The 26,407-nt window shown below is 68.3% G+C and overlaps 1 protein-coding gene across 1 annotated transcript; it reads right to left on the bottom strand.

Annotated features, from left to right (window-relative positions):
* Positions 1 to 384: 384 nt before the first annotated feature.
* CAMTA2 (calmodulin binding transcription activator 2) lies at positions 385 to 24,346 on the bottom strand. Its single transcript, XM_050933253.1, has 23 exons — positions 24,284 to 24,346; positions 21,447 to 21,556; positions 21,069 to 21,172; positions 20,096 to 20,163; positions 19,846 to 19,981; positions 18,729 to 18,800; positions 17,810 to 17,963; positions 17,429 to 17,569; positions 15,448 to 16,319; positions 15,215 to 15,341; positions 14,853 to 14,987; positions 10,381 to 10,499; positions 8,521 to 8,699; positions 8,358 to 8,436; positions 7,230 to 7,494; positions 6,823 to 7,136; positions 6,110 to 6,300; positions 5,421 to 5,652; positions 4,819 to 4,890; positions 4,600 to 4,620; positions 1,453 to 1,646; positions 1,174 to 1,248; positions 385 to 900 (listed from the first exon to the last, which is right to left on the bottom strand). The coding sequence occupies exons 2-23, from the start codon at positions 21,475 to 21,477 to the stop codon at positions 837 to 839; spliced, it is 3,645 nt and encodes a 1,214-aa protein (XP_050789210.1). The 5' UTR covers positions 21,478 to 21,556; positions 24,284 to 24,346; the 3' UTR covers positions 385 to 836.
* Positions 24,347 to 26,407: the final 2,061 nt, after the last annotated feature.

Here is a 26,407-nt window from a genome sequence, read left to right as displayed (position 1 = left end):
TGTGTAGTTCTCACCCCACCCCTGGCCCCATCTGAGCGGGCGTGGGAGGGTGAAGACCCTGCAGCTGGGGACAAAGGCAGGCCAAGCACATAGGGCTGAAATGCAAACAGGGCCCTTTAAGTACTGAGGGGGGGCGGGTATGAGCCAGCAAGAGAACCCAGGAGTCCTGCCTCCTAGCACACCCCCCCACACTCCAACCCACCAGCCCCCACTCCCCTTCCAGAGCCGGGGAGAGAACCCAGGAGTCCTGGCTCCCAGCCCTCCTGCTCTAACCCACCAGCCTCACTCCCCTCCCAGAGCCGGGGAGAGAACGCAGGAGTCCTGGCTCCCAGACCCACCTGCTCTAACCCACCAGCCTCACTCCCCTCCCAGAGCCGCGGAGAACCCAGGAGCCCTGACTCCCTGCCCAGGCAGGGGTAACTTGGCACAAAGATCCAGTGAAATGAAGGGGGCAGTGGAGGGATATAGGGGTACAACCGATGGTATCTCAGTTCTGAAGAGACCCCCCCACCCGGCACGGCTGCACCATTGCCTTCAAGCCAACTCAGGGGAGCCCCCTTGGTGTGTGTGTGGCGAGCCAGGCTGCCCCCCCAATCCACTCCCCTCCAGCCGCTATTGCACAATCGTTAAGACAAGGGGGCCCCGGACACCCCCCCAGAAGAGGCCACACTCCGTCGCCACCGGGGGTTAAGACTCCGTCGTCACAGTTTCAGAAGGGGAGCGAAGGTGGGGGCGGCCGGCCCCGGATGCCTGGGTTCCCGGCGTAGCTGCCCCAGGCTTTGGCGGGCCACAGAAAGGGGAGGGGACACAGCGGGGGGGGGCAGAGGGGGACAGCGCTAAGTGGCCAGACCTCGCTTCTGTAAACTTTCCACCTCTTTGCTTTGCTTCAGTTCCTTCATCCTGTGGGGGGCACAGAGAAATGGGCAGTAATGGGGGGGGTTCCCAATGACCCCCCAACACGTCAATCCCACGTCATGGGGTGTCCCCCACACCCTGATTCCAGCCCTGGAAGCACAGACACCCGTGCACCCTCCTACCTTTCATCCCACCGCACCCACCATCCCCTACAATGAGCCAGATTCCCACACCCAGCTCCTCCTGCCCCATCCCTCTGAGGGGGCGCCCCCACCCCCGTCCTCGGCCACCCCCTCACCTCCCCCCCGGCCGCCATACCTGTGCCGGCAGCGACGCAGGAACCGCATGATCTTACGGGCAGCCTGGTCCTGCTTCTTCGTGAGGAAAGTGCCCCTGGGAAGAGAGACAGTGCTGAGATGCAGCCACCTCTGGGGTGAGGCAGCCCCAGCCAATGCCACCTAGATCGGTGGGATCTTTTCATAGCCAGAGACGTGACAGGAGCCAGTGGGGACGGGGGAGCAGCCCCCCCTGCTCTAACCCACCAGCCCCACCCCCTTCCCAGAGCCGGGGAGAGAACCCAGGTGTCCGGGCCCCTACTTCATCTTCTGCTGCATGGCGGCGGAGGCCCGGTGCCCCTGTTTCAGCTTCTCATACTCCTTGTAGCTGCGGTAGTACTGCTGGATGAGAACCGCCGCCCGGCGGCTCTGCTGGAACTTCTTCTGCTCGTAGTAGCTGCGGAACTTGCTCTGGATCAGAATGGCCGCCTGCGTCATCTTCTTATACAGGGCGTACTGCGGGGGAGCAGTGGGTCAGCGGGGGAACCCAGTGCCGGGAAGAGAACCCAGGAGTCCTGGCTCCCAGCGCCCCTGCTCTGACCTACCAGCCCCCACACCCCTCGCAGAGCCAGGGAGAGAACCCAGGAGTCCTGGCTTCCAGCCCCCCTGCTCTAACCCACCAGCCCCCACTCCCCTCCCAGAGCCGGGGAGAGAACCCAGGAGTCCTGGCTCCCAACCCCCACTCCCCTCCCAGCGCCGGGGAGAGAACCCAGGAGTCCTGGCTCCCAGCTCCCCCTGCTCCAACCCACCGGCCCCCACTCCCCTCCCAGACCCAGACAGAGAACCCAGGAGTCCGGGCTCCCAGAGCCCCCCCCCCGCTGTAATCCACCAGCCCGCACTCCCCTCCTAGAGCCAGGGAGAGAACCCAGGAGTCCTGGCTCCCAGCCCCGCTGTCCAACCCACCAGCCACCACTGCCCTCTCAGAGCTGGGGAGAGAACCCAGGAGTCCTGGCTCCCAGCTCCCCCTGCTCCAACCCACCAGCCCCCACTCCCCTCCCAGAGCTGGGGAGAGAACCCAGGAGTCCTGGCTCCCAGCCCCCACTGCTCTCCACCAGTCCCCACTCCCCTCCCAGAGCCGGGGAGAGAACCCAGGAGTCCTGGCTCCCAGTCCCCTCCGAGAGCTGGGGAGAGAACCCAGGAGTCCTGGCTCCCAGCCCCCCCTGCTCCGACCCCCCAGCCCCTACTCCCCTCCCAGCGCCGGGGAGAGAACCCAGGAGTCCTGGCTCCCAGCTCCTCCTGCTCCAACCCACCGGCCCCCACTCCCCTCCCAGACCCAGAGAGAGAACCCAGGAGTCCTGGCTCCCAGCCCCCGCTGCTCCTCTGTAGCCTATAAGATTAACCTGCTTGCATATATATATTGGGTTTATTGTAATAGGTTTATAGATTTATATTAACGTCAGTTCAGCTGTAATCCAAGGCCACATGCTGCATGTTAAGCCATGGCAAAGTTAGCATCTGTGTCAGGTACCTTTCACCTCGACAGCCAGACACTGGGAGAACGGCACGGGGGGTTGCACGTCTGTACCCTCAGACTTAACAGGAAAGAACCGAGAGCCCCAGAATAGCCTGTGTGTGTGTGTATGATCGAATAGTCATTAACACGTCCGTACACGTCAACATGTGTCAACACGCCAGCCTGGGGAGTAAGGGGATCCTGACATTGCTGTGGGTGAGGAATGACGTCTGAGCGGAGGAGGACGGATTTCCGGCACCTCTGCCCTACGAAAGCGGGGACCCACCTCGCCGGAGAGGCTTTTCTTCACCGTTCTCTGGCCTAATGGGACACGGGTCTTCGTTGTGGGGATTCGGGTTTGATTTTAGGCTGAGGTGAGTTACATAAACTCTACGTTAGCGTCGCCGGCTCTTCGCTCCAGCTTCTCGCTCAAGGATTGGGGAAGCTGCAGGGCCAGAGGCGAGGCTGGGCCTGTCTCTCCCCCTACCGGGTTATCGAGGAAGGGGGAGCGTCTATGAACCAAAGCTTTGGGACCTGAAATACCATAGTCCCCCATGTACCTCTTGGCTAGCAGGAAAACAGCTGTAACTTAGTAACTGGGATTATTTTCCCATTTCGTCACTGTTTCATTTTATCTTAAGAAAAAGTCTTTAAGGCCACATCTGTCTCAGGGGGGGCTTCCTGTCACACCCCGCAGGGTCCTTTGTAAATTCAGTGGAGCCTGATTCAGGACAAGAACCTTATTGTCTTCTAATTACACGGATTGGTAAGTCAAAAACCCAGTGTCCAAATTATTATTATTAATCTTATAAATCAGGCAACACCTCCCAGAGCCAGGGAGAGAACCCAGGAATCCTGGCTCCCACCCCCACTGCACTGACCCACCAGCCCCCACTCCCCTCCCAGAACCAGGGAGAGAACCCAGGAGTCCTGGCTCCCAGCCCCCACTGCACTGACCCACCAGCCCCCACTCCCCTCCCAGAACCAGGGAGAGAACCCAGGAGTCCTGGCTCCCAGCCCCCACTGCACTGACCCACCAGCCCCCACTCCTCTCCCAGAGCCGGGGAGAGAACCCAGGAGTCCTGGCTCCCACCCCCATTGCACTGACCCACCAGCCCCCACTGCCCTCCCAGAGCCGGGGAGGGAACCCAGGAGTCCTGGCTCCCACCCCCACTGCACTGACCCACCAGCCCCCACTCCCCTCCCAGAGCCAGGGAGAGAACCCAGGAGTCCTGGCTCCCACCCCCATTGCACTAACCCACCAGCCCCCACTGCCCTCCCAGAGCCGGGGAGGGAACCCAGGAGTCCTGGCTCCCAGCCGCCCCTGCTCTGACCCACCAGACCCCACTGCCCTCCCAGAGCTGGGGAGAGAACCCAGGAGTCCTGGCTCCCACCCCCACTGCACTGACCCACCAGCCCCCACTCCTCTCCCAGAGCCGGGGGGAGAACCCAGGAGTCCTGGCTCCCAGCCCCCCCCCTGCTCTGACCCACCAGATCCCACTGCCCTCCCAGACCTGGGGAGAGAACCCAGGAGTCCTGGCTCCCAGCCCCCCTGCTCTAACCCACCAGCCCCCACTCCCCTCCCAGAGCCGGGGAGAGAACCCAGGAGTCCTGGCTCCCAGCCCCCCCCTGCTCTGACCCACCAGACCCCACTGCCCTCCCAGAGCTGGGGAGAGAACCCAGGAGTCCTGGCTCCCAGCCCCCGCCTGCTCTGACCCACCAGACCCCACTCCCCTCCCAGAGCTGGGGAGAGAACCCAGGAGTCCTGGCTCCCACCCCCGCTGCTCTGACCTACCAGCCCCTGCTCCCCTCCCAGAGTCGGGGAGAGAACTAGCAGCTCACACACCTCCCTGCAATCAGAGTCTCCCCATCCCCACACCAGCCTGGAGACCCCACCCCACCGCAGCCCCCTATTCCCCACAGGGTCACCCAATCCCCCCCACACACACTTGTTACCTTCAGGGCGATCCATGTGAGCTTGTGAGACAGAGAGAGAAGAGGCGGGTTAGCAGGGCTGGGGGGGAGGCTCCTGGGCCGGATGCGGCTCACACGGGCGCCAGGCTCCAGCCCCGCTTGGGGGGTGACGTGGCTGGCTGGCCTACAGCTCCCAGGGCAGCCCCCCCACCTCGGGGCTCCCGGAAGGGCAGCACGGGGGGGGCCCCATCTGGGCCTTACCTGCTTATACTTGCGGTAACATCGCTGGATCACAGCCGCCGCCGTCTCCTGCTGCTCCTTCAGCCGGCGGCCCTGGGGGGAGAGGGGCGTGATGGGGGGCAGAGACAGAGCTGGGGGGCCAGGTCCCCGGCACCCAGCGACAGCAAGATGTGGGGGAGGGCTATCCTGTTGCTGGGCACAGTGATAAGGGGGGTGATGCCTGTTGCCATGGGGAATTCCCCGTTGCCAGGGGACAGTACTAGAGACACCGGGATGCCTGTTGCCATGGGGCCTTCCCAGTTGCCAGGGGACCATACATGGGGATGCCTGTTGCCATGGGGCCTTCCCAGTTGCCAGAGGACCACACATGGAGATGCCTGTTGCCATGGGGCCTTCCCAGTTGCCAGGGGACCATACATGGGGATGCCTGTTGCCATGGGGACTTCCCAGTTGCCAGGGGACCATACATGGAGATGCCTGTTGCCATGGGGATCCCTGTTGCGGAGGAAGTGAGCAGCAGCCAGGGAAGGGTGCAGGATTCCCATAGGTAGAGGATGATGGAGGGAGGGGGCGGATGCCCATCGCCAGGGGCAGACGCCTGTTGCCAGGGGACCCGGGGGTACCTTGTACTTGCGGAAGGCCGTCTGGATGACGCGAGCGGCCTCGTAGAGCTCCCGCTGCTCGTGGTCGGACAGCGTCAGCAGCGCGAACTCGCTCTCCATCTTGCCGTTGGCCGAGGCGTTGAGGAACTCGGCCCAGCTGGCGGCTGTGGGGGCCGGGGGCAGCCGGTCGAAGGGCAGCTCCCCCAGCGGGGCCTGCAGGGCGCTGAGACACACCCGGGAGGAGGACGCGGGCCTGGGGGGCACGGGGGGGCAGGGGCCATGAGAGAGACCCCAGCCATCCCGGTACCCCTAGCGAAGACAGGCCCCTGCCCCATTCCCTGCCCCCCTGAGCGAGCCAGCCAGTCCCCGCCCTGGGGGGAGCCGGCACCCCCTAGAGGGGACAGGCCCCTGCCCCATTCCCTGCCCCCCCGAGCCAGCCAGTCCCTGCCCTGGGGGGAGCCGGCGCCCCCTAGAGGGCACAGGCCCCTGCCCCATTCCCCACCCCCCTGAGCCAGCCAGTCCCTGCCCTGGGGTCGGGTGGGAGCTGGTGCCCCCTAGAGGGGACAGGCCCCTGCCCCATTCCCTGCCCCATTCCCTGCCCCCCCGAGCCAGCCAGTCCCTGCCCTGGGGCCGGGTGGGAGCCGGCGCCCCCTAGAGGGGACAGGCCCCTGCCCCATTCCCTGCCCCCCGGGAGCCGGCCAGGCCGGTACCTGTGCTGGGAGCCGCTGGGCAGCTGGTCCACGTTCTCCAGGTAGCTGGCCAGCCAGGACATGGTCTCGCTCAGTCCCATGTTCCCGCTTCGCTCCCGCAGCGGCACCTCGGCCGCAGAGCTGAAACCCTCCTGCTTTATGTGCTCCGGCGTCGCCTCAATGATCTGCTTCGCCAGCGTGATCATGTCCACCTGCAAGGGGGCAGCCAGGACACCTGTGTTCTCTCCCCGGCTCTGGGAGGGGAGTGGGGCCTGGTGGGTCAGAGCAGGGGGGGCTGGGAGCCAGGACACCTGGGTTCTCTCCCCGGCTCTGGGAGGGGAGTAGGGGCTGGTGGGTCAGAGCAGGGGGGCTGGGAGCCAGGACTTCTGGGTTCTCTCCCCAGCTCTGGGAGGGGAGTGGGGTCTGGGGGGTTAGAGCAGGGGGGGCTGGGAGCCAGGACTCCTGGGTTCTCTCCCCCGCTCTGAGAGGGGAGTAGGGGCTGGTGGGTCAGAGCAGGGGGGCTGGGAGCCAGGACTCCTGGGTTCTCTCCCCGGCTCTGGGAGGGGAGTGGGGGCTGGGGGGTTAGAGCAGGGGGGGGCTAGGAGCCAGGACTCCTGGGTTCTCTCCCTGCTAGTGACTTGAGGCCAGTCAATTTGCCTCTGTTTCTTTCTTTACCACAGGGAGGAGGGTGCCCCCCCCTTCACAGCCCGTCCCCAAGCCTCCCCCCCAAGTACCTGGAGCACGTCGGTGGCCGGCAGGTACCCCTCGTTCTCCGCGTTCTCCCCATAAGTCAGCAGCTCCCGCTCGGGGGGCCCCTCGTACTCCATGAAGAAGCGGGGGGAGCAGCGCAGGCCGGGCGGGCTGGGGGTGTCCCGCAGGTACCAACCCTCGGGGGGCGGGCCGAAGTCCATGGCAGCCTCGGGCTCGGGGCTGCCGGCGGGCGAGTCGCGCAGGGCCGATGCGCTGGAGTAGGCCGAGGTGATGGAGCCGGAGCCGGAGCCGTCCGAGAGCTCCGAGGGCGAGGAGACGCTGCTCACTGTGCTGAGCCCTGGGCGAGGGACAGGGGAGCGTCAGCGAGCGGGGGGGGGACCGGCCCCCTAACCCCCCCCGACCCCCTATGCCCTGGGGGGCGGCGTGGTACCTGTGTCGGGGCTCGCGGAGAGCGGGGAGGGGATGCGCAGACCCTCGGCCGGGTGGGGCGGCCCCCAGCCCTTGTCCGTGGCGCCCTCGGGGCTCGGCTCCTGGCGCTGCAGCTCCTCCAGGCGGGCGGCAAGGGCCACGTGGCCCCGGGAGCAGGCCACGGCCAGGGGCAGCCGGCCCAGCGAGTCCGGGATGGAGAGGGCCCGGCCGTTCCAGCGGTACAGCAGCAGGGCCGCATCCAGGTGGCCCAGGGCACAGGCCCACATCTGTGGGGGGCAGAGAGCAGAGTGCTAGGGGGTGCTGTGGGGCACGGAGTGGGGGAGACTAGGGGGCGCTGTGGGGCAGGGAGCTTGGCAGGGGACTCACCAGGGGGCGCTCTCCCCTGGCGGGCAGGGCTGGCCCCAGGGCGGCACTAGGGGGCGCTGTGGGGCAGGGAGAGGGGCGGGGGGCTCAGCAGGGGGCGCTCTCCCCTGGCGGGCAGGGCTGGCCCCAGGGCGGCACTAGGGGGCGCTGTGAGGCAGGGAGCTTGGCAGGGGGCTCAGCAGGGGGCGCTCTCCGCTGGCAGGCAGGGCTGGCCCCACGGCGGCACTAGGGGGCACTGTGGGGCAGGGAGCGGGGCGGGGGACTCAGCAGGGGGCCCTCTCCCCTGGCAGGCAGGTCTGGCCCCAGGGCGGTGCTAGGGGGTGCTGTGGGGCAGGAAGCAGGGCAGCGGCTCAGTAGGGGGCGCTCTCCCCTAGCAGGCAGGGCTGGCCCCAGGGCGGCACTAGGGGGCGCTGTGGGGCAGGGAGAGGGGTGGGGGACTCAGCAGGGGGCACTCTCCCCTGGCAGGCAGGGCTGGCCCCAGGGCGGCACTAGGGGACGCTGTGGGGCAGGGAGCGGGGCAGGGGGCTCAGCAGGGGGCGCTCTCCCCTGGCAGGCAGGGCTGGCCCCAGGGCGGCACTAGGGGGCGCTGTGAGGCAGGGAGCTTGGCAGGGGGCTCAGCAGGGGGTGCTCTCCCCTGGCGGGCAGGGCTGGCCCCAGGGCAGCATTAAGGGGCGCTGTGGGGCAGGGGGATCAGCAGGGTCACCCACACATCCCTCCCCTTGAGGCCTGTCCCCCCAAATCCTCCCAGCCTGGGGGCCCCCCTCACCAGGGGGGTGCAGGAAAAGTGGTCGACGTTCAGGGGGTCCACTTCCTGCTCCAGATCGAGGCTCTCGGCACTGAGGTTCCTGCAGACAAATCCCAAACGTTAAGGGGCGGAGAACAGGTCGGGGCTCCCCCCACGCGGCCGTGCACCGGCCTGGGGAACTCACCGCCACTTGATGAGCGTCTCGATGAGCCGGGCATAGCCCTGGGCGGCTGCCAGGTGAAGCAGGGTCATGCCCCGGAAACTGATGTCATGGACCAGGGTGTCGGAGTGGAGCCAGGAAGAGCGAGACATCATCTTCTCGCACAGGGCCACGATCCGCTCCTCGAAGGAGTCCGAGGCGGCCTGTGGGGAGAGCGCAGGGTCCCTGGGTAACCGGCCGCCCCGCCCCAGAGGTGGGCGCATCTCAGCACCAGGTGAGGGGTCCCCATGTAACCAGCCACCCCGCCCCAGAGGTGGCTGCATCTCAGCGCTGGGCGAGGGGTCCCTGGGTAACCGGCCGCCCCGCCCCAGAGGTGGCTGCACCTCAGCGCCGGGCAAAAAGTCTCTATGGCCATCTGCCCCCCGCGAACCCCTTGTGGCCCCCCCGTCTCAATTTTCCCCTCGCTCAGGCTGGAAAGAATGCCTGGCCTGCCCTGGCCCAGCAGGCTGGAAAATGCCTCTGTAATCCCCCCACCTCGCCCCAGAGCGAGCCCAGCCCCGCGAAACCCGAGCCGGGCTGCCGCCACCCGGCTAAAATTAACCCCCCTCGGGACGGGGCCCCCGAAATAGCAACACAGATAAGGGCTTAAGGGGGGAGTGACGTCAAGCTGGGCAGAGCGGGGGGGCCAAGGGCTGACGGTGGAGGCCGAGCAGGACCCTGGGGACATGTGGGGCTGAGTGTAGGGAGGGTGCATGGGAACCTGGCTCCCAGCCCCCCTGCTCTGACCCACCAGCCTCCACTCCCCTCCCAGAGCCGGGGAGAGAACCCAGGAGTCCTGGCTCCCAGCCCCCCTGCTCTGACCCACCAGCCCCCACTCCCCTCCCAGAGCCAGGGAGAGAACCCAGGAGTCCTGGCTCCCAGCCCCCCTGCTCTGACCCACCAGCCCCTTCTCCCCTCCCAGAGCCGGGGAGAGAACCCAGGAGTCCTGGCTCCCAGCCCCCCTGCTCTGACCCACCAGCCTCCACTCCCCTCCCAGAGCCGGGGAGAGAACCCAGGAGTCCTGGCTCCCAGCCCCCCTGCTCTGACCCACTAGCCTCCACTCCCCTCCCAGAGCCGGGGAGAGAACCCAGGAGTCCTGGCTCCCAGCACCCCCGCTCCAACCCACCAGCCCCCACTCCCCTCCCAGAGCAGGGGACAGAACCCAGGAGTCCTGGCTCCCAGCCACCTCGCTCTAACCCACCAGCCCCCACTGCCCTCCCAGAGCCGGGGAGAGAACCCAGGAGTCCTGGCTCCCAGCACCCCCGCTCCAACCCACCAGCCCCCACTCCCCTCCCAGAGCCGGGGCCAGAACCCAGGAGTCCTGGCTCCCAGCCACCTCGCTCTAACCCACCAGCCCCCACTGCCCTCCCAGAGCCGGGGAGAGAACCCAGGAGTCCTGGCTCCCAGCACCCCCGCTCCAACCCACCAGCCCCCACTCCCCTCCCAGAGCCGGGGACAGAACCCAGAAGTCCTGGCTCCCAGCCACCTCGCTCTAACCCACCAGCCCCCACTGCCCTCCCAGAGCCGGGGAGAGAACCCAGGAGTCCTGGCTCCCAGCACCCCCGCTCCAACCCACCAGCCCCCACTCCCCTCCCAGAGCCGGGGACAGAACCCAGGAGTCCTGGCTCCCAGGCCCTGGCACTCCCGGGGGCTTTGCACAGTAACTGACCTGAGCTATTCAAACCCCAGCCTCCCCCAGGACACCTGAGAAAAACGAATCTGCACCAGTCCTCCTGAGAGACCCTACAATAACAAACACATCAAAATACCTCCCAGGAGACCCTACCATAATAACCCAGCCCCAGCGACTCTCTCCTGGGAGAATCTGGGCCCCGGGGGTCTCACCTGCGTGTGGGGGGTCTCCCCCGCGGCCCCTCGCTGCTGCTGGGAGGATGCCGTCATCTCTGCCATCCGCTTCTCCATCTGCTCCAGGCGCTCCAGGATCGACATCCTGAACTGGTTATCTGGGGGCAGGGGGCGTGCGTGAGACACATGACACCCCCTCCCTGTGCCGGAGCCGGAACCCAGGAGTCCTGGCTCCCGGACCCCCTGCTCTGTCCCACCAGCCCCACTCCCCTCCCAGAGGCAAGGAGAGAACCCAGAAGTCCTGGCTCCCCGACCCCCTGCTCTGACCCACCAGCCCCGCTCCCCTCCCAGAGCCGGGGAGAGAACCCAGGAGTCCTGGCTCCCGGACCCCCTGCTCTGACCCACCAGCCCCCACTCTCCTCCCAGAACCAGGGAGAGAACCCAGGAGTCCTGGCTCCCGGACCCACTGCTCTGACCCACCAGCCCCCACTCTCCTCCCAGAACCAGGGAGAGAACCCAGGAGTCCTGGCTCCCAGCCGCCCTGCTCTGACCCACCAGCCCCCACTCCCCTCCCAGAGCCAGGCAGAGAACCCAGGTGTCCGGGCCAGCGGCTGAGCGGAGCGACCCTGCTGTGCCTCGAGATTAGCCTGGTTAATTTCTGAGGCCAGTGGGATGGGGCGGGGCAGCTAATCAGCCTAGCGGGTGGATTAGCCTGTCAGCACCACCCCCCTCCGGCCCCCCAGCCCTGCCCTGAGACCCACCCCCAGGATGGGGAGGGCAGAGCCAAGTCACCCCCCAGCTGGGAGTGGAGCGAGGGGGAGCACGGGGGGTGCTGTGCTGGGGGGGGCATTCCCAGCATGCGGCTCTGTCCTCCGGCACCTCCATCCAGCCTGCCCCCACGCCCCATGGGCCCCATCCACTCCCTGCACCTCCCACAATCACCCCATTCCTCCCCCGCTGCCCCCAACAATCCAGCTCCATTTCCCGGTGCACCCCACATTCCAGCCCATCCTCCCCCCGCTGCCCCCCACAATCCACCCCATCCTTCCCCCGCTGCTCCCCACAATCCAGCCGCATCCCTCCCCCCGCTGCCGCCCACAATCCAGCCACATCCCTCCCCCCTGGTGCACCCTACAATCTACACCCATCCCAGCCCCATCCCCCCAGTGCACCCCACAATCCAGCTCCATTTCCCGGTGCACCCCACATTCCAGCCCATTCTCCCCCTGCTGCCCCCCACAATCCTGCCACATCCCTCCCCCTGGTTCACCCCACAATCCAGGCCCATCCCTCCCCCTGTTGCCCCGCACAATCCAGCCCCATACTCCCCTTCCCAACCCAGCCTGGTACTCCCCAGATACCCCCCCAGTCCACAGTCGGAGCATTGGGGTTTGCTGGTGCCCTGGCCCCCACGGACCCCCTGCCCCCAGTCCCGGTACCTTCCTTCTCCATAGCTCTGGGCAGAGGGGCCGGGAGGGCCAGCTCCCTGCACGAACAGGAGTTTGCTGGAAGGGATCGGGGGGGAGAGGGGGGCTTCGCCCCACATGCATGCGGGGGTAGGGTGGGGCCAAGCGAGGAGTGGGGTGGAATTACCAGCCAGGACTCCTGGGTCCCCACGGCACGGGAAAGAACCAACCGCTCCCCCAAAACTTCCCCGAGGCATTAACATCTCCCGGGGGGGCAGAGGGATCCCCCCCAACCCCTGGGCGTCTGCCCGTCTGCCTCCTGCAGCCCGGCCGGCTGTGCTCTGTCCCCCCTCCCCCCGCCCAGCTCTCAATGGGACCAAAATATCTACGGGGAGGGGGGGCCTCCCCCCCCCAACAGCAACAGCAGGGCAGCTGTTAACCCCGTCCTGCCCGGGTGATTGTGCGGTGTGTCCGGTGTTGCGGCTGTGGGGGGGGGGGGGTGAGGGTGTGACGCTGGGGGGGGGGGTGAGGGTGTGACGATGTGCACAGCTGTCCAGGAGTAGGGTCTGCAATTGTGTGGGGTGTGACTGTGTGCACAGGTGTCGGGGGATGTTGGGGGGGAAGGACGTGGTACTGGGCGTCTGCGATCTCAGTATGGGGAGGAGGGAAGCTGGGAGCCAGGACTCCTGGGTTCTCTCCCCGGCTCTGGGAGGGGAGTGGGGGCTGGGGGGTCAGAGCAGGGGGGCTGGGAGCCAGGACTCCTGGGTTCTCTCCCCGGCTCTGGGAAGGGAGTGGGGGCTGGTGGGTTAGAGCAGGGGGGCTGGGAGCCAGGACTCCTGGGTTCTCCCCGGCTCTAGGGGAACCAGGACTCATGGCCTCAGCCAGAGCTGAGATGCAGCCACCTCTGGGGCAGGGCAGCCGGTTACCCAGGGACCCCTCGCCCAACGCTGAGATGCGCCCAGCTCTGGGGCAGGGCAGCTGGTTACCAGGGACCCCTCGCCCAACGCTGAGATGCGCCCAGCTCTGGGGCAGGGCAGCTGGTTACCAGGGACCCCTCGCCCAACGCTGAGATGCACCCACCTCTGGGGCAGGGCAGCTGGTGACATAGGGACCCCTCGCCCGGGATGAAGCTGCAATTCATTCTGGGGTGGAGCATGGCCACTATTTCAGAAGCCCGTCTCCATTCCCAGGGCAGGTTTCCAGGGAGCTCAGCCCGGACGCCGGGGTTCACACCTCAGGATGGGGCTATGCCCCAGGACGCTGTGTGTGGGGGATTCTCCAGGGACACCCCCCCAGCCCCACTGCGTCACGGGCAGCGTCAGAACAAACCCAGGTGTCTCCTTACGGCCGACTGGGGTATTCTGGGGCTGCTGACTCACAGCCCTGGAAACCGGGTCCCCAGTCCCACCCCCGCTGGAAATCCCACCCCACGGGCAGGGGCCAGGGTGGGCACCCGGCCACCGCATCAGGGATCCTTCCACTCACCAGGGAGTGGGGCAGAGTTGGGCATCTGGGGGCCAGGACTCCTGGGTTCTCTCCCTGGCTCTGGGAGGGGAGTGAGGGCTGGTGGGTCAGAGCAGGGGGGGCTGGGAGCCAGGACTCCTGGGTTCTCTCCCCAGACAGAAGGGGGAGGACAGGGGGCCCATACCACACCTCCTCCTGTCTGCCCCATATAACTTTGCTCCCGGGGGCGGGGGTGTCAATCCCCAGGCTTCTCTGTCACCCCCATGCATACCCGACCTGGCTCAGCTGGGACCCACAGCCCAGCACCCACCTGCCCCCTCACTCAGGCTCCCTCCCTCCCCAGTGCAATCCCAAAGCCACCCACCCCACACCACCCAGCAGGGGCAGAAGAAGGACTGCAGGGGCCACTGTGGGGCAGGGGGCACACCCCCATACTCGGTGCCAGCCCCATCGCCCCAGGCCTTCCCACCAGACCTGAAAGTAAATCCAGGCCTCCCAGTGGCAGTTTCACTCACACAGAGCCCTCGCCTTCACTTCCTGTCCTAAACTCTGGTGCACCGCTGCTGTCAGAAACTGGCCATGCCCCACCCCAGAGGCGAGCGCATCTCAGTGCCGGGCGAGGGGTCCCTGTGTAACCAGCCACCCTGCCCCAGAGGTGGGGGCATCGCAGAACCGGGGGACGGGTCCCTGGGTAACCAGCTGCCCCGCCCCAGAGGTGGCTGCATCGCAGCGCCGGGAAGGGATCTCCCCCCTTTTTGGAGGTGGGGCAGGAAATTCTGTCTGGGCCTGTTACATCCGACCCAGCTGCTCTATACACACATTCCCGGGGTGTCATATCTGTGACCTGCTACCTTCCCACCCCCCTCACCCCCAACCCCCCCCACCCCACCCTCCCGCACTGCATACACCAGCTGGCTGAGATCAGCTACGCAGGACAGCAGTGCTGCCACCTGCTGGCCCTACCTGGACAAGCTCTCGCCTTCTGGCTGGCACTGGGGGGGGGGGACCCCATGAATCTCTGCTCACCTCCTGCCCTGACCCACCAGCCCCCACCCTGCTCCCAGAGCGGGGGAGAGAACCCAAGAGTCCTGGCTCTCGGCCCCCCGCTCTGACCAACCAGCCCCCACTCCCCTCCCAGAGCTGGGGAGAGAACCCAGGAGTCCTGGCTCCCAGCCCCCCCACTCTAATCCACCAGCCCCCACTCCCCTCCCAGAGCCGGGGAGAGAACCCAGGAGTCCTGGCTCCCAGCCCCCCCACTCTAATCCACCAGCCCCTACTCCCCTCCCAGAGCCGGGGAGAGAACCCAGGAGTTCTGGCTCCTGGCCCCCTGCTCTGACCCACCAGCCCCCACTCCCCTCCCAGGGCTGGGGAGAGAACCCAGGAGTCCTGGCTCCCAACTCTGCCTCCTCCCTCCAACCCTCTGGAAACTACGGGGGTGGTGGGGGGGGCAGGAGACAGCTCTGTGGCCGTTCGCGATGAATTTCGGAGTGTCCCACACATGCTGCTGCCATAGGCCCCAAGGCTCGCACCCCACAATCTCTCCTCCCGCCCCCCGTACTGCTTCCCCCACTCCCTGAAAACCATCCACACTGGCTCCCAGCCCCACGGTCTCCCCTTACCCCAACCCGGCGCCCCACTCACCGTCCAGGGACAGCCAGTCCAGCTGGGTGCTGGGCAGCGCCAGGAACCCGCGGCCCCGGTACTCAAACAGCACCAAGGTGGAGACGATCCGGGCGTCGCGGGCCACCTGCAGGGCCACCACCCCGGCCTCGTGGGCTACGGGAGGAAGGGGGCAGTGAGAGGGGGCAGCACGAGCCACTCCCCCCCCCCAGCCAGTCCCCGCCCTGGGGCCGGGTGGGAGCCAGTGCCCCCCAGAGAGGACAGGCCCCTGCCCCATTCCCTGCCCCCCTGAACCAGCCAGTCCCTGCCCTGGGGCCGGGTGGGAGCCGGCGGCCCCTAGAGGGGACAGACCCCTGCCCCATTCCCCGCCCCCCGTCCCATACCGGGGCAGTAGCAGCGCAGGACCCCTGACTGGATCAGTGCGGCCGGCACGGCCAGCCGGTCGAAGAGGCAGGTGTAGGAATCCGTCTCCTCCGTCCACGGTCCCGTGATCAGCACCTTGACGCCGCCCTGTGGGGAAACGAGGGGTTAATGGGGGGGCGTGGGCGGAGGGGACAGGGCCCTCGGGGTTGGGGGCCCCGATCCCAGCACAACCGCCCCCCGAAGCCCTGCTCACCTCGGGGTAGGACCAGTCCGGCGAGAAGTCGGTGATGGTGACCAGCGGCTCCGGCGCTGCCAAGCCCTCCGGGGGGGCGGCCTCGCCGGGGGCGTCGGGCAGGGCCGGACGCGGGGGCCTGCTCCCCTCTGCAGCCCCAGCCCCCTCCGTCATGAGCTCGGAGATGAGGCTGTCGAGGGAGAGGCCGAAGGGCAGGTCCGGCCCCCCTCCCGCCCCCGTGGGGATGATGGAGTAGAGCTCGTCCGGCAGGTGCTCCCCGGCTCCACCGCCCGGCCGGGCCCCCCCCGTCTCCATGGGCGTCTCCCCGGCGGGGGCCCGGCCGCCCCCCCGCCCCGGCGCCCCCCCGTCGTCCTGGATGAAGAAGCGGTTGCCAGGGGGGGCCGGCTCCGGGGGCCGGCGCCCGTAGGTCTGGCCCCGGGCGGGGCTGTTGAGGAAGCAGTCGGGGTCGAAGGCGCCCGAGCCGGCCTCCCCGGTCTCCATGCTGGCCTCCAGGTTCTGCGACAGGACCAGCCCGGGGCCCGGCAGCAGGGCCAGGCCCGGCGGGTCGCCCGCCACCAGGTGCTGGCTGGGCGTGAGGGCCAGCGGCTTCTCCGGGCTGGTCACCACCAGGACGGCGCTGCCGGGCAGCCCCACGGACAGGGCCACCGTGGGCGAGGGCCGGGGGGCGTCCGGGGAGGAGGAGGGGGGCTCGGCGGGCGCCGGGGGCTGCTTCCGGTCGGGTTTAGCCGGCGCCGGCTCCGGGTCCGGCTTGGGCTCGGCCAGGCGTGGCGGCTCGAGGAGGGCCGGGGCCGGGCAGGGCCGGGCCTCCACCTTTGGGGAGATGATGCGGTGTTTGGTGCTGCTGCACTTGTGCGGGACGTGCCCCGGGCTGCCTGCGGGACAGACAGACACAACGTGAGGGGACGGGCGGGCGGGTCGCCGGACAGACAGCAGGGCTGCGGGGGGCCGGATGGACAGGGGGATGGGCCGTGGGGGGAGAGGGGAGGGGAGGACGGACGGCTAGACAGCGAGACGGTGGGGTTAGGAGACAGACGGATAGAGGCTGTGGGTCTCCAGCACCTACCCCACCCCCAGACGGCAGCCTCTGCTCCCCACCCCCCCCCACTCATGGGGCGCCAGGGGAGCTGCCCCGGATGGTGAAGGGGAGGGCGGCTCTGGGCACATGGGGGGCAGAGCTGGGGGCCAGGGATGGAGCAGTTCACACCTTCAGGGAAGCAGTGCCCCCCATACGTCACTAGGAAGCGCTGCTAAACCCCCCCCCCCTCCCACAGGAGCCAAAGGGAGAGATGGGATCCCAGCGTGGGATCGACTCTGCAAGGGGAGCAGGGCTTGGTGGGTCAGAGCAGGGGGGCTCCGAGCCAGGACTCCTGGGTTCTCTCCCCGGCTCTGGGAGGGGAGTGGGGGCTGGTGGTTAGAGCAGGGGGTCCAGGAGCCAGGACTCCTGGGTTCTCTCCCCGGCTCTGGGAGGGGAGTGGGGCCTGGTGGGTCAGAGCAGGGGGGCTCCGAGCCAGGACTCCTGGGTTCTCTCCTTGGCTCTGGGGGGGGAGTGGGGCTGGTGGGTCAGAGCAGGGGGGGCTGGGAGCCAGGACTCCTGGGTTCTCTCCCCGGCTCTGGGAGGGGAGTGGGGGCTGGTGAATCACAGCAGCGGGGGCTGGGAGACAGGACTCCTGGGTTCTCTCCCCAGCTCTGGGAGAGGAGTGGGGGCTGGAGGAGGCACCAGGACTCCTGGGTTCTCTTCCCGGCTCTGGGAGGGGAGTGGGGGCTGGTGGTTAGAGCAGGGGGGGCTGGGAGCCAGGACTCCTGGGTTCTCTCCCTGGCTCTGGGAGGGGAGTGGGGGCTGGTGGTTAGTGATGGGGAGCAGGGAGCCCGGACTCCTGGGTTCTCTCCTCAACTCTGGGAGGGCAGTGGGGGCTGGTGGTCAGAGCAGGGGGGCTGGGGGCCAGGACTCCTGGGTTCTCTTGCGGTGGGCGCAGGCACTGACCGAGGCTGGTGCTGCAGAGGCAGGCGTGGGTGCGTGGCGGGGGCTTGGCCTGGTGGCTCTCCAGGATCTGCTGCACCAGCTGCTCGATGGAGAACTCCGTGGTCCCGTTCCCGTTGCTGCAGGTCCACTTTATCCCGTGAACTTTGGAGGACAGAGAGACTTGGCGGGGGGGGAGCGACCCAGCTGGGCCCCCCTCACCCCCAGCCCACTGGGGGCTCCCCTGCTGTCACGCACTCCCAGATCATGCCCACAGTGGTCCCCGTGCGGACTGTGGGGGGTGCCCCTGTCAGTGCGACAGCCCTTCACCCGCCCCACAGCTCCCTCCCCCCCCCGCTGGGGCTCTTCTCCCACCAGCACGCCCCCCCGGCGCCCCCTCCTTACACATGGGTTTGAGCTGCGTCACCAGCTCCTCCTTCGACCATTTCAGCCACTCCTTGCGGTCGCTGTTGATGGAGCAGAGGATGGGCCCGCAGAGCTTGGCGCAGTGCTCCAGCGCCGGCACGTTCAGGTAGTGCACCAGCACGATGTCGGGGTTCTGCGGGGACGGGGGCGTCAGGACACCGGGGCTCCCGCCCTCGGGGGGGGCTGGGAGCCAGGACGCCGGGGTTCTCCTCCCGGCTCTGGGAGGGGAGTGGGGGCTGGTGGGTTAGAGCAGGGGTGCTGGGAGCCAGGACTCCTGGGTTCTCTCCCCGGCTCTGGGAGGGGAGTGGGGGCTGGTGGGTCAGAGCAGGGGGGGCTGGGAGCCAGGACTCCTGGGTTCTCTCCCCGGCTCTGGGAGGGGAGTGGGGGCTGGTGGGTTAGAGCAGGGGGGCTGGGAGCCAGGACTCCTGGGTTCTCTCCCCGGCTCTGGGAGGGGAGTGGGGGCTGGTGGGTTAGAGCAGGGGGGCTGGGAGCCAGGACTCCTGGGTTCTCTCCCCGGCTCTGGGAGGGGAGTGGGGGCTGGTGGGTTAGAGCAGGGGGGCTGGGAGCCAGGACTCCTGGGTTCTCTCCCCAGCTCTGGGAGGGGAGTGGGGGCTGGTGGGTTAGAGCAGGGGGGCTGGGAGCCAGGACTCCTGGGTTCTCTCCCCGGCTCTGGGAGTGGAGTGGGGGCTGGTGGGTCAGAGCACGGGGGCTGGGAGCCAGGACTCCTGGGTTCTCTCCTCGGCTCTGGGAGGGGAGTGGGGGCTGGTGGGTCAGAGCAGGGGGGGGCAGGACCTTGCGAGACCCACAGGAGCTCTGTTCAGAGCCCTAGCAGCTTGGTTTTTGGTGCTTTACCCTGAGGCCCCCCCCCAAGCCAGGCCTCCCTCCCCCCCCCCGGCACCTGCAGCAGCCAGTAGCAGCGGCGGTGGAATGTGGGGACGATGGACGAGTGGACGTAGCAGCCGTAGAGACACTGCGGGGACACGGGGGGGGGGGGGGATGCTCAGCGCTGGAGGGGGACGAGCTGGGCCCCCCCTCAAACGTGCAGTGGGTCCTGCTCACACTGGCGCCCCATTTCCCTGCTCCTGAGGGGCAGCGAGCCCCCCACTGTCTGCCCACCCACCCAGCTCTAGGGGCACCGCCCCCCAGACTCCAGCCTGCCCCACAGCCCCCTTGCCCTGTTCCGGACCTCGCACCCTACAGCTGTGACCCGGCCCCAGCTCCTCTCTCCTGCCCCCAGGCCCCGCCCCCTGCTCCCAGGCCCCACCCCACCACCACCAAGGCCCCGCCCCCTGCTCCAAAGCCCCACACCACCAGGGCTCCGCCCCATGCTCCCAGGCCCCACCCCACCACCACCCAGGCCCCGCCCCCTGCTCCCAGGCCCCACACCACCACCACCCAGGTCCCACCCCCTGACCCAACCGACCACCACGGCCCCGCCCCCTGCTCCCAGGCCCCACCCCACCACCACCAAGGCCCCGTCCCCTGCTCCCAGGCCCCACCCCACCACCACCAAGACCCCGCCCCCTGTTCCCAAGCCCCACCCCACCACCACCAAGGCCCCGCCCCCTGCCCCCAAGCCCCACCCCACCACCACCAAGGCCCCGCCCCCTGCCCCCAGGCCCCACCCCACCACCACCAAGACCCCGCCCCCTGTTCCCAGGCCCCACCCCACCACCACCAAGGCCCCGCCCCCTGTTCCCAGGCCCCACCCCACCACCACCAAGGCCCCGCCCCCTGCTCCCAGGCCCCACCCCACCACCACCATGGCCCCGCCCCCTGTTCCCAGGCCCCACCCCACCACCACCAAGGCCCCGCCCCCTGCTCCCAGGCCCCACCCCACCACCACCAGGGCTCCGCCCCCTGCTCCCAGGCCCCACCCCACCACCACCAGGGCCCCGCCCCCTGCTCCCAGGCCCCACCCCACCACCACCAGGGCTCCGCCCCCTGCTCCCAGGCCCCACCCCACCACCACCAGGGCCCCGCCCCCTGCCCCCAGGCCCCGCCCCCCAGCCTACCTCCATCCCTTGAACTTTCAGCTTCATGTGGTCCTCCCGCGTGGTCTTGCCGTCCTTGCGTTTCTTCCAGCAGTAGCCGTCCTTGCGGTACTTCACCTTCTTCCGGTTGTACAGGATGATGGAGCCGTTCTGGGGGCTGGCACCGGGGGGGGGGTCACGTGGGGAGCCACGGAGCCCCCCCCGACAGGTCTGCCCCTGTCCCTCCCCTGCCCCCCGCTCGTCCCAGCCCCCTGCCCCGCCGGCCGCTCACCGGGTCTTGGGGGCGCAGGACAGCCACTCCTCGTGCCGCTCGAAGGTGATGAGATAGGAGGCGATTTCCTGCAACACGTCAGCACCCGCGGGTCAGGATGGGCCCCCGGCAGCCCCCTTCCTGTGCCCTCCACCCCAGCCCATGGGGCAGAGACAGGGCTCCTGGCCAACCACCCGCTTCAAACGAGACAGGCCCCTGCCCCATTCCCTGCCCCCTGAGCCAGCCAGTCCCTGCCCTGGGGCCAGCCGGGAGCTGGCGCCCCCCAGAGGGGACAGACCCCTGCCCCATTCCCCCGCCCCCTGAGCCAGCCAGTCCCTGCCCTGGGGCCGGGTGGGAGCCAGTGCCCCCCAGATGGGACAGGCCCCTGCCCCATTCCCCGCCCCCCTGAGCCAGCCAGTCCCGGCCCTGGGGCCTGTGGGAGCCGGCGCCCCCTAGAGGGGACAGGCCCCTGCCCCATTCCCTGCCCCCTGAGCCAGCCAGTCCCTGCCCTGGGGCTGAGTGGGAGCCAGCGCGCCCCAGAGGGGACAGGCCCCTGCCCCATTCCCCGCCCCCCTGAGCCAGCCAGTCCCAGCCCTGGGGCCTGTGGGAGCCGGCGCCCCCTAGAGGGGACAGGCCCCTGCCCCATTCCCTGCCCCCTGAGCCAGCCAGTCCCTGCCCTGGGGCTGAGTGGGAGCCAGCGCGCCCCAGAGGGGACAGGCCCCTGCCCCATTCCCCGCCCCCCTGAGCCAGCCAGTCCCCGCCGTGGGGCCGGGTGGGAGCCGGCGCCCCCCAGAGGGGACAGACCCCTGCCCCATTCCCCACCCCCCTGAGCCAGCCAGTCCCGGCCCTGGGGCCGGGTGGGAGCCAGCGCCCCCCCAGAGGGGACAGACTCCTGCCCCATTCCCTGCCCCCCTGAGCCAGCCAGTCCCTGCCCTGGGGCCGGGTGGGAGCCGGCGCCCCCCCAGAGGGGACAGACCCCTGCCCCATTCCCCACCTCGTTGGTATTCCAGCGCAGTCGCTCCTTGGGGAGAGCAGGGCATTTGGGCAGACACTCCACCAGCTTCTTGGGCAGGAAAAGCTTCAAGTGGTGGCTCTTCTCTGCGGACAGGGAGAGCGACAATCAGGTATCGGAGACAGCGCTGGAGGGGTCAGCGCTGGGGGGGCGGGGAGCCCGGACTCCTGGGTTCTCTCCCCGGCTCTGGGAGGGCAGTGGGGGCTGATGGGTCAGAGCAGGGGGGGCTGGGAGCCCGGACTCCTGGGTTCTCTCCCCGGCTCTGGGAGGGGAGTGGGGGCTGGTGGTTAGAGCAGGGGGGCTGGGAGCCCGGACGCCTGGGTTCTCTCCCCGGCTCAGAGGGCGGGGGGGGGCACTCACCGGAGAGCTCTGTGCTTTCCTTGTTATTCATGGTCAGGGCCTGGTGCTGGCTGACTAGAGCTCCGGGCCTGGGGGGCTCATCTCACGGCGCGCAGGGGAACGGCTCAGACCTGGCAACGGAAGAGCAGCAGGACTCAGATTCACTCACAGGCAGGGCACAACCCGTCCCATCCCCCCCCAGCCCCATCCAGCCTGGCCTCCCCACATCCCCTCCAGGCTGTCACCTCCTTCCACCCGCCACACAGTGCTCGTTGGTCCAACTACTGCCACATGGAATGCGGCCACCTCTGGGGTAGAGCGGCCGGTTCCCCGGGACCCGTCGCCCGGCACTGAGCTTTGCGAGAGAAGTAGGGGCTGGCGGGTCAGAGCACCGGGGGCTGGAAGCCAGGACTCCTGGGTTCTCTCCCCAGCTCTGAGAAGGGAGTCGGGGCTGGTGGGTTAGAACAGGGGGGGCTGGGAGCCAGGACTCCTGGGTTCTCTCCCCGGGCTGGGAGGGGAGTGGGGGCTGGTGGGTTAGAGCAGGGGGGGCTGGGAGCCAGGACTCCTGGGTTCTCTCCCCGGCTCTGGGAGGGGAGTGGGGGCTGATGGGTTAGAGCAGGGGGGCTGGGAGCCAGGACTCCTGGGTTCTCTCCCCGGCTCTGGGAGGGGAGTGGGGGCTGGTGGGTTAGAACAGGGGGGGCTGGGAGCCAGGACTTCTGGGTTCTCTCCCCGGCTCTGGGAGGGGACTGGGGGCTGGTGGGTCAGAGCAGGGGGGGCTGGAAGACAGGACTCCTGGGTTCTCTCTCCGGCGCTGGGAGGGGAGTGGGGGGTGGGGGCTGGTGGGTCAGAGCGGGGGGGGGCCTGGGAGCCCTGTGCTTTGAGATCCTAGGAGGTGGGAGGTTTCTAGTGGCAGACTCTGCCCTCGGCCCCGAGCTGTTGCCATTTTAATGAGCCGCCAGCCACAGGGTTCAGCCCGACCCCTTCCCGGCCCAAATGCAAGGAGGATTCTGCCCCCCCGGGAGCCGAGCCAAGGGGAAGTGACTCGGGCTGGGTCACCGAGGAACCCCGGGGAAGCCACTCGACAACAGGCCAGGAAGAGGAAAGCCCCTCCCAGCCCGAGGAGAGAACCCAGGAGTCCTGGCTCCCGGCCCCTCCTGCTCTAACCCTCCAGCCCCCACTCCTCTCCCAGCCCGGGGAGAGAACCCAGGAGTCCTGGCTCCCGGCCCCTCCTGCTCTGACCACCTGCCCCCACTCCCCTCCCAGAGCCGGGGAGAGAACCCAGGAGTCCTGGCCCCTCCTGCTCTGACCCACCAGCCCCCACTCCCCTCCCAGAGCCGGGGAGAGAACCCAGGAGTCCTGGCTCCTGGCCCCTCCTGCTCTGACCCACCAGCCCCCACTCCCCTCCCAGAGCCGGGGAGAGAACCCAGGAGTCCTGGCTCCCAGCCCCCACTGCTCTAACCCACCAGCCCCCACTCCCCTCCCAGAGCCGGGGAGAGAACCCAGGAGTCCTGGCTCCCAGCCCCCCTGCTCTAACCACCAGCCCTCAGTCCCCTCCCAGAGCCGGGGAGAGAACCCAGGAGTCCTGGCTCCCAGCCCCCCCTGCTCTGACCCACCAGCCCCCACTCCCCTCCCAGAGCCGGGGAGAGAACCCAGGAGTCCTGGCTCCCAGCCCCCCTGCTCTAACCACCAGCCCTCAGTCCCCTCCCAGAGCCGGGGAGAGAACCCAGGAGTCCTGGCTCCCAGCCCCCCTGCTCTGACCCACCAGCCCCCACTCCCCTACTGAAGCTCCGCAATGGGCGAGGGGTCTCTGGGGGGATCCCGGGGGGGGGTCACGGGGTTTCTGGCAGGGCAGCATCCCCTGGCGTTTCCACCACACGCGCCCGTATCCTAGCTGGGGGGAGGGCTCCGTGCCTAACACACGGCTCCAGTGCCCCCGACCTCCAGCCCCACAGATCCCCACTGACCAACATCCCCTGCCCCCGTCACGAACAGCTGCAGACCCCCAGCATCGACCTGCCCCCACAAACCCTACCAGCTCCTCCCTGCCCCACAGAACCACCCCCCCACACAGCATCCACCTGCTTCCCCCACAGCCCCAGCAGCCCCTCTCTGCCTCACAGACCCCCCCAGAAGCCCCCCAATGCACCTGCCCCCATCAGCCCCTCCCTGCCCCACAGCCGCCCCAGCATGCACCAGCTCCCCCGCACCTTGTCCCTGCCCCACACCCCCAGCACGCACCAGCCCCCCCCCGCATCCTGCCCCAGACCCCCCGCGCCCTGCCCCACACCCCTGCATGTACCAGCCCCCACACCGTCCCTGCCCCCCGCATGCACCAGCTCCCCCGCACCTTGTCCCTGCCCCACACCCCCAGCACGCACCAGCCCCCCCCGCATCCTGCCCCAGACCCACAGCATACACCAGCCCCCCTGCACCCTGCCCCACACCCCTGCATGCACCAGCCCCCGCACCGTCCCTGCCCCCCGCATGCACCAGCCCCCCCGCACCTTGTCCCTGCCCCACACCCCCAGCACGCACCAGCCCCCCCCCGCATTCTGCCCCAGACCCACAGCATACACCAGCCCCCCTGCGCCCTGCCCCACACCCCCACCATGCACCAGCCCCCCCGCGCCCTGCCTCACACCCCCGCATGCACCAGCCCCCCCGCGCACTGCCCCACAGCCCCGCATGCACCAGCCCCCCCGCGCCCTGCCCCACAGCCCCGCATGCACCAGCCCCCCCGCACCCTGCCCCTGCCCCACACCCTCACCATGCACCAGCCCCCCTGCGCCCTGCCCCACAGCCCCGCATGCACCAGCCCCCCCGCGCGCGGGGATCGGGCCCCCCCCCCGGGCCGGTACCTGCCGGGGCTCCGCCGCCGCCGCCCGCCGCCATCGCCCCGCGCAGCCCCAGCCCCGGCCCCGCCGCCCGCTGCGTGTGAGCGCAGCGCGCACGAGGGGCGGGGCGCCGTGCGCCGGGGGGCGGGGCCGAGCCGCGGGGCGGGCGCTATAGCGCCGTATGGACCGCGGGGCGGGGGGTCTCTGTGGGGCCTGGCTCTGTGGACAGCGGCGCATGGTTCTCTATAGGGCCCAGGCGTGTGGACCTTGTACTCTATGGGGTCCGGCTGTATGGACCACGGCACCTTGTTCTCTATGGGGTCTGGCTGTATGGACCACAGGGCATGGTTCTCTATAGGGCCCAGGCGTATGGACCTTGTTCTTTATGGGACCCGGCCGTATGGACCACGGCGCCTTGTTCTCTATGGGGCCCGGCCGTATGGACCACGGCACCTTGTTCTTTATGGGGTCCGGCTGTATGGACCACAGGGCATGGTTCTCTATAGGGCCCAGGCGTGTGGACCTTGTTCTCTATGGGGCCCGGCCGTATGGACCACGGCACCTTGTTCTCTATGGGGCCCGGCTGTATGGACCACGGCACCTTGTTCTCCATGGGGCCCGGCTGTATGGACCACGGCACCTTGTTCTCCATGGGGCCCGGCTGTATGGACCACAGCACCTTGTTCTCTATGGGGTCCAGCTGTATGGACCACAGGGCATGGTTCTCTATGGGGCCTGCCGCCGTGGCGCGTGGGTGTGTGTGGGGCCCGGCCATATGGACCGCGGCGCCTTGTTCTCTATAGTGCCCAGCTATATGGACTGTAGCATATGGTTCTCTATGGGGCCTGGCCATAGGGACCCCAGTGTATGGTTTTCTATGGGGCCCACCTTATGGACCGCGGTGCGTTGTTTTCTGTGGAGCCAGCCGTATGGACCATGATGTGTGGTTCTCTATGGGGTCCGGCCGTACGGGCCATGGTGCGTGGTTCTCTGTGGGGCCTGGCCATATGGACCACAGTTATATGGTTCTCTGTGGGGCCTGCATTATGGACCGTGGCGTATGGTTCTCTATGGGGCCCAGCCGTATAGACCGCGGCACGTGGGTCTCTGTGGGACCCAGCCACATGGACCAACGCGCGTGGTTCTCTATGGGGCCCAGCCGTATAGACAGCAGTGTATGGTTCTCTATGGGGCTCAGCCGTATGGACTGCAGCACGTGGGTCTCTGTGGGACCCAGCCTTATGGACCAAGGTGCATGGTTCTCTGTGGGGCCTGGCTGTATGGACTGCAGTGTATGGTTCTCTATGGGGCCCAGCTGTATAGACCGCGGCACGTGGGTCTCTCTGGGACCCAGCTTTATGGACCGCAGCATATGGTTCTCTATGGGGCCCAGCCATATAGACCACGGCACGTGGGTCTCTCTGGGACCCAGCTGTATAGACCGCGGCACATGGGTCTCTCTGGGACCCAGCCGTATGGACTGCATTATATGGTTCTCTATGGGGCCCAGCCGTATAGACCGTGGCACATGGGTCTCTCTGGGACCCAGCCGTATGGACTGCAGTATATGGTTCTCTATGGGGCCCACCCGTATAGACCGCGGCACGTGGGTCTTTCTGGGACCCAGCCATATGGACTGCAGTGTATGGTTCTCTATGGGGCCCAGCTGTATAGACCGCGGCACGTGGGTGTCTCTGGGACCCAGCCGTATGGACCGCAGCATATGGTTCTCTATGGGGCCCAGCCATATAGACCGCGGCACGTGGGTCTCTCTGGGACCCAGCCGTATGGACTGCAGCGTATGGTTCTCTGTAGGGAATTTGCCCCTCTCCGCAGGGATTGAGCTGGAAACTCGCGTTCCTGGATCCTCCCGGACGCTAGCCCTGTGCAGCAGCAGGCATTTCACAGCCTCATCAAGGCACGGCTGAATTTTTGTTTGCAATCCCAACTGCCCTGCCTGCCTGACTTTGTGGGTGCTGCCCAGAGCCCCAACTGAGATCGGGGACCCCCTTGTGCCGGGCACGGCACAGCCACATAGCCAGGAACAGACCCTGCCGGGAAGAGCGGGATGTGGAGGAGCAAGGCAGGGGAGAACCCGAGGATTCTCGTTTTACGGCGGGGAACGGATGGCTGGCCGGCCGCGTTTTC

Source organism: Gopherus flavomarginatus, chromosome 23, assembly GCF_025201925.1.
Source record: "Gopherus flavomarginatus isolate rGopFla2 chromosome 23, rGopFla2.mat.asm, whole genome shotgun sequence".
NCBI lineage: Eukaryota > Metazoa > Chordata > Testudines > Testudinidae > Gopherus > Gopherus flavomarginatus.
This window is presented reverse-complemented; position numbering and strand designations above follow the sequence as displayed.

Bases quoted from the DNA above. Each gene is read 5' to 3' on its own strand.
- CAMTA2 (XM_050933253.1), bottom strand. From the start codon at position 21,477: ATGAATAACAAGGAAAGCACAGAGCTCTCCG. The intron at 18,801-19,845 runs GTAGGCTGGGGG...GTGTCCCCGCAG, and splicing joins TGAAAGTTCAAGGGATGGAG to TGTCTCTACGGCTGCTACGT. The intron at 4,621-4,818 runs GTAAGGCCCAGA...CTGTCTCACAAG, and splicing joins GTTACCGCAAGTATAAGCAG to CTCACATGGATCGCCCTGAA.